Source organism: Arachis ipaensis, chromosome B01 (genome assembly GCF_000816755.2).
Source record: "Arachis ipaensis cultivar K30076 chromosome B01, Araip1.1, whole genome shotgun sequence".
Classification (NCBI taxonomy): Eukaryota; Viridiplantae; Streptophyta; class Magnoliopsida; order Fabales; family Fabaceae; genus Arachis; species Arachis ipaensis.
The window spans coordinates 26,929,012-26,936,088 of record NC_029785.2 but is presented as its reverse complement, the minus strand read 5'-3'; the positions used below and the strand labels follow the sequence as shown (position 1 = coordinate 26,936,088).

At 35.9% G+C, this 7,077-nt stretch overlaps 1 protein-coding gene across 1 annotated transcript; it reads left to right on the top strand.

The window, feature by feature from the left end:
• LOC110270387 lies at positions 131-1,039 on the top strand. The gene has a single exon (XM_021119636.1). The coding sequence runs from the start codon at positions 361-363 to the stop codon at positions 859-861; it is 501 nt and encodes a 166-aa protein (XP_020975295.1). The 5' UTR covers positions 131-360; the 3' UTR covers positions 862-1,039.

The following is a 7,077-nucleotide window of genomic DNA, read 5'->3' as shown; positions in this document are numbered from 1 at the left end:
TTCAATAACTTATTTATATTACTTTTGTCTGTCGGATAAATTTTAGGATACTATTTTAGTAGTTTAACCAAAATTAAAGTAGAATTTGCCTCTCCTAACACCAATATTTTCTACAACACTTGTGGAACTTTAAACTCTAGGGAATCCAAAAAAAAATGATATATATAGATTTTCCTTCACGTTCATCGTGATCTTCTTCCTTTAGTTCAAAGGAACTAGCAGGCAGCTTCCCCTTCACGTTCTATTTGCTTGCCGTTTAGATATCTTAAGTCGTTAGCGAATACTAATTACATGAACGTTCCTTTAAAAACCCCACGGTCATAGCTACTAGCCACATTTTTTCTTATTGATCTTGCTAATATGAGTCACAAAAAAGCTCTTTCGCAGGGAAGCATACCCTTTTCTTGGGAGGACAAACCCGGAGTTTGCAAGACCCCCAACAATAATGAGTGCTCTCTACATAAAAGATCACCTTCCTCCTTACCACCACCATTTCCTAGCCACGTGGACTACTCAAAGAAGAAGAGTCCTCTGCCTCCTTATCCGTTATCACAACCACCTCCTCCTCGTCGAAGCACGTCGGGAAAGGGCTTTAAGCGGCAGGATGACCCTTTTCTTGTTGCTTACAAGGAGTGTACCAAAGGTGAGAAAAATGGCAAGTTACTCGACAAGAATAAAAGAGGTGTTGGATTCAATTTTAGCGCAAGGAGAATCAAATTCACGTTTTCTTGTAGAAGTATCAGTGATGCAAGGGACGATTATGTAATGCAGCCTGTTCGTATTCCTATGGTTAGAACTCGCGCGTTGTTAACTTTGGAAGATGATCACAAACAATCTTTTAACCATGGAACATGGCTGTGATTTGTTTATCTGTTATTTTGTTTCCTTTTAAGATTTGCAAGATAATTATGACTCTTAACATATTTATTATATACAGTTATTTAAATATTGTTTTCTTCCTATTTTAATTTGGTTCTATACTACAATTGTACGTACATCAATTCGGGTTAAGGAGAAGTTTCTGAGAGTCAAGCTTTAAACAACGATAAATCCATAACAAATAGTTTGCAAAATTGAAATGATAAAAAATTGAACACCAAAGCAAAACAATAACTATTAGAGTAAAAGAATAAGCCTCCATTGACTAATGTCGTCACTCTTTATCCAAAGAGGTGGCTAAGAGTGAGCATAGTGAAAGAAGATCACGGCTTTCAGCCTTTCACTAATGAACTTCCTTGGCACTTAGTAGAATTAGGTGAGAGGAATGTATTCCAGCTATTTTGGTGATTGAATATATAAAAACTTATACCTATTATTCATTTTAGATTAAATAGTTGGTGGCATAGATACTTGCATATATAACTGAATGTTTTTATAAATGCTTTAAAGAATATTAAAAATAATGTTACGCATTTAAGTCTTTTTATTAATTAAGTCCAACTAAATTAGTCTAATATAATATTGATAAAAGTATACTATATTAGTTTTTGAATCAAAATTTTTTGAAGTGGAAGTGGATTTTTTCTCTCGAAGAGTTATATCCAGATCTATACAACTTAAAATAATTTTTATGGTATCCTTTCAAATTTTAAAATTTGTACTATTTAGCATAGGAATACTATTAACTTGTGTAAAAACTAGAAACATTGGTAGCTGAAACCATAGTAACTGGATTAAAATAAAAAATATGCGGTAAATATTAGTTAAATAATGAAAAAATGTCCATATTGAGATATCTAGAACAACATTAATTTTCAATCATTTGATAGAAAAATTAATTATAATTGATACTCTCATTGTAGTTTGTCACACATTGAGTCTTTCTTTAGACTTACTAAATGCGCACATAGAAACCTAAACTTTGCAACCTATTTATTACCGCGTATATTTTTTATTAATTGGCCAAAACAATAACCTTCGTTTAGGCCGATTATTGACCGCATAATTAATAGAAAATAAAAAAAAATGTACAATGCTTATTATTTGGCTAAACAATAAATTTTTTTTGGGTCGATTATTATTCGCACATTATTCTTAATTTTCTATTATTCAAATATTATTATTAGTATATATATATAATTCGGTCAAATATAAATTTTTTTTAGATCGATTAAAATTCGCATAAGTGACACATACAATAATTCTTATATCCCAAAAGAATAATTAATATTATACCAAATTAATCACATACAAAATTAAATCCGAGACAATCATAATTTAATAATATTCTATTAATGTTTTAAAATAAATTATTTATTATATTAAAAAATTCTACCAAACCAAATAAAAGGAAGATACAATCCCATATAGAATATATACCTTAATTAATATATTTCAAAGCCAAATTCTAAATTTATATACTACTACAATAAGTGCAAATTGCTTCCATTTTAATTTCCATTTATTTAATAAAAGGTAACCCATTAAATAATAGGAAAGAAAGAACACATATCATACTGAATCACACAATTTAAAAGGATTGAAAAAAAACACATGAAGGAAGCACATCATACATTAATCATCAATTTTATGAGTATCATTTCATATAAAAGGGATAACTAAAAAACATGTTGTATTCATTATTATTTTTTTTATGGGAATGTAATAGGATTGAATGTTTTTATTATTTTAATTCTTCTAATATCTATATTTATCTCTATGTATTGTATCTTTGGACATATTCTATAATACACAAATCCTTTCTCCAGTTTAGTCTCTTGTTTCTAACATGATATCAAGAGCATAGGTTCTTTTTTTTTTCCATGAAAATTCGTTCATAGCCCTTTTATTTTTCTCTTCCGGTAGTACTCTTTGCCTTCATTTTTCGATCTTTTTTTGACGCTTTGGTTCATCACCGCCGCCACCGTCGTGTTCGTCTCCTTGTCAAAATTCCAACGCCTCCAGACTCGCCGTTGGACGCGCCCTCACGCGCCGCCTGAAGACCGGTATCCGATTAGGTTCTCCTCCCTCCAAACACCATCCAGCGCCATTGGATCCACGCCTAGGATCAACGGCACCAGACAGCGCCACGTGTCAAAGCCTCCTACACCCGCGGATCCGCCCCAGCCCGCCTCGAACCCAACCCGGCCCGCCTATCCGACCCGCATGCCAGCTCCTCCTGTCCGCATCAGCGCTGACGCATCTCCATTCTCTAATCACGCGTTGTCATGTGGCCTAACTTGCTGACGTGGCAGCTAACATGGCATCTGACATGGCAAACAGTGGGACCTTCTCCAAAGTTTTTAGGTGAGATCTTTCCGATTCTACCGTCTATTTTCTCATTTTCGGCCCTAAATTTGCAGTTTTTCTCTCCTCTCTTTGATCTTTGTCTCTACTATTATGGATAAGTCAGATGTTTTTGCTACCACAAACAGAAAGAGTAAATGCTGTCGAAATTGTAATCGTTCTGGGGACCTCTTCTTAGACTCTCTTTCTGTTGAATGTTACAAATAATGTTAACAGAAAGGTCACATTAGCTACAATTGTCCACAAGTGTTCTGCCATTACTGCAAGCTCTTGGGACATTTTATTACTGCCTGTCCTACTCGCCCACCACGTCCTGGTCACCTCGAGTATTATTCTCATCCCAATTTCTCCAAGAATGTGTCTGCTTCTGCTGTTTCTGCTACTACTGAATCTACCACCTCTGCTCCTCTCAACCCGTCTTCTGTTTCTCTCTCTGATATTGCATCTCTTCTTAAGCATTTTCTCTCCCTTTCTGCTAATACTCCTGCTACTTTTTCAACTTCTCCAGGTAATTCTAAATGGTATTTTGACTCGGGTTGCTTTAATTACATGTCTCCGTTGTGTAATCTTTTCTCGTCTCTGTCTACCACTACAAATGCACCTTCTATCAATACTGCTAATGGTTCCCTTTTGCACGCAACACACAAGAGTTTTATCTCCCAGTCGACTCTTAATCTCCCTAATACTTATTATATTCCTAAGTTGATCTTTAATCTTATTTCTATTGGTCAACTTATTGATCTCGGTTTTGATGTCAATTTTTTCATTTCTGATTGTCGTGTACAGGATTTCAGACGGGACAAATCATTGGGACTTGATGTAAGGTCGAAAGGTTATTTTTGAACTCGAGAATCTTCATATTCCTCCTGTGCCAAATCTCTGTGTTGCTTCTTCTCCATCTACCCTTCACTTATGGCATCAACGTCTTGCCCACAGCTCCTTAGAAAAATTGCATCCTCTTATGTCTCAGGGTGTTATGGGTCAGGTTCATAATGAGTCTTTTGATTGTATTTCTTGTCGAACTGCCAAACAATCTGCTTTATCTTTTTACAATAATTCCTCTCTTACTTGCTCTTCTTTTGATCTTATCCACTCTGATGTTTGGGGCCTTGCTCCCACCACTTCTATGGGAGGAGCTTGATACTTTGTCATTTTCATTGATGATTATTCACGTTTTACTTGGGTTTCTTTGATGACTAATCGCCATGAGTTACCTCAGATTTATATTAACTTCGCCACTATGATTAAAACTCAGTTTTTCAAGGTCATTAAGGTTTTTCAACGTGATAATGCTATGGAATACCGTGATTCTAAATTTTTAATCTTTCTTGCAGAACATGGTACTTTTTCTGAATTTGTTTTTCCTGGTATGTCTCAACAAAATGGACAAGCTGATTGCAAACACTATCACATTCTTGACTCTGTTCGTGCAATGCTTCTTTCTTCTTCGTGTCTTGAGCATACTTGGGGTGAAGTTGTTCTTACTGTTGTTCATGTTATCAATAGACTTTCTTCTTCTGTTCTTGGTAACGTTACTCCCTTTGAGCATCTTTATCATATCTCTCCAGATTACAGTTCTCTTCGAGTTTTTGGTTGTGTCTATTTTATTCTTCTTCAACCTCATGAACATAGTAAATTTGAACCTCGGGCTTGTATGTGTTGTTTCCTTTGTTATGGCACTGAACACAAGGATTATCGTTGTTGGGATCCTCTCTCTAGATTTATTCATATATCTCATCATGTTTTCTTCTAGAAGCATCACATGTTTTCTCAATTCTCCTCCTTTGAGTCCATTCCTCCTACTCAGTCACCTTTTTTCACTAACCTCAATGTTGATCCTTTTTCTAGATGATTCTACAGTTTCTATCTTGAGTCACCCTCTATAGCTTCATGTTCTTCTGCCTTCTCTATATCCCGATGATTCCAGACCAGACGACGATCTTGCTCCTATCGTCATGCCTCCTCTTTCCACTCGTTCTTCTAGGGTGAAAAATTCACCTCCTCATCTTCTTGATTATCATTATTTTCCTACTATTCTTTATCAACATGAACCTAAGTTATTCAGAGAAGCCTCCACAAATTCAAATTGACAACAAACAATACAGGAAGAAATACAAGCACTTGAAAAAGTACACATTTGGGATTTGGTTGATCCTCCTTCTAATTAGGAAGTTGTGGGAAGTAGATGGTATACAAGATCAACACTCGCTTTGATGGTTCTATTGATAGTTATAAGGCACGATTGATTGCTCAAGGTTGTATACAAGAGTTTGGTATTGACTATGAAGAGACTTTTGCTTTTGTTGCTGGTCTCACATTTGTTTGAGCTCTTCTTGCCATTGCTGTGGTCAAAAAATGGTCTTTTAGTTAGATGGATGTAAAGAATGCATTTCTTAATGGAGATTTAAAAAAGAAGGTCTATATAAAACCCCCTCCGAGTTATCCTTGTCCCTCTAGCAAAGTCTGTCTCCTTCACAAGGCACTTTATGGTCTTCAGCATGCTCCTCATGAATGGTTTGACAAGTTCAGCACCACTATATGCAATCTCGGTTTCACTTGCAGTCCTCATGAGAATACTCTCTTTATTCGTAAAAGTGAACGTGGAGTTGTTCTTCTACTTTATAGTTGATGACATGATCATTACTGGAGATGATGTTGATGGTATCTCTGATCTCAAAGCCTTCCTTCACCGTATTTTTGAGATGAAAGATCTTGGTTCTCTCAGTTATTTTCTTGGTCTCGAGGTCATATCCACAGATGATGGAATCTTTCTCTCTCAAGCTAAGTATACTTCAGATCTTCTTGCTCACGCCAGGATTACAGATAGTCGCACTGAGTCTACTCCCCTTGAGCCTAATGTTCGATTTACACCTATGGATGGCACTGCTTTGGATAATCCTACTCTTTATCGACAGTTAGTTGGTGTTCTCGTCTACTTGACTGCACCCGACCAGACATTGTCTCTCCAGTTCATGTACTTAGCCAGTTCTTGTCAGCTCCTCGTACTACTCATTATGCGGCAGTTCTTCACATTCTTCACTATATTAAAGGTACCCTATTTCATGGCCTTTATTTTTCTGCCCATTCATCTTTATCCCGTCAGACGAACTTAGATGCTGATTGGGCTGGTGATCCCACTGATCATTGTTCTACTACAAGTTATTGTTTGTTTCTTGGCGACACTCTCATTTCTTGGTGAGCTAAGAAGCAAACGTTCACTGCTCGATCAAGCATAGAAGCTGAATACCGTGTTCCCGCTGACACCACTGCTGAGGTGGTCTTGATTCATTGGCTTCTCGTAGACTTGGGTGCACCTCAGTTATCCCCAACCAATGTCTTTTGTGATAATCGTAATGCTATTCAGATTGCGCATAACGATGTGCTTCATGAATGTACCAAACACATTGAGATTGATTGTCACTTTGTTTGGCAACGTCTCCTTATTGATGCTGTTCGACTCGTCGCTGTTGGGACTCTGGATCAGACTGATAATATCTTCACGAAGGCTCATCATCCTACTTGTTTTCAAACTCTAGTATCCAAACTCAAGATGGTATCCTTAGCACCCACTTGAGTTTGAGGGGGGATGTTCGAGAATAAATTAGAATCAATTTAGATCAATTAGTATTATTTATATTTATATAGAATATCTGTATATTAATTGTAGGATTTTATTTTTTATTGTTTTAATTCTTCAAGTATATATAATCTTTGTTGTCTGATTTGACCTCTTTCTTAAACACATAATAACTCATACAAATTTCCATATTATATATACCTATATATATATCCAAGATCTTCTTAGTTTCATTATTTTCGTATGTTAGAATC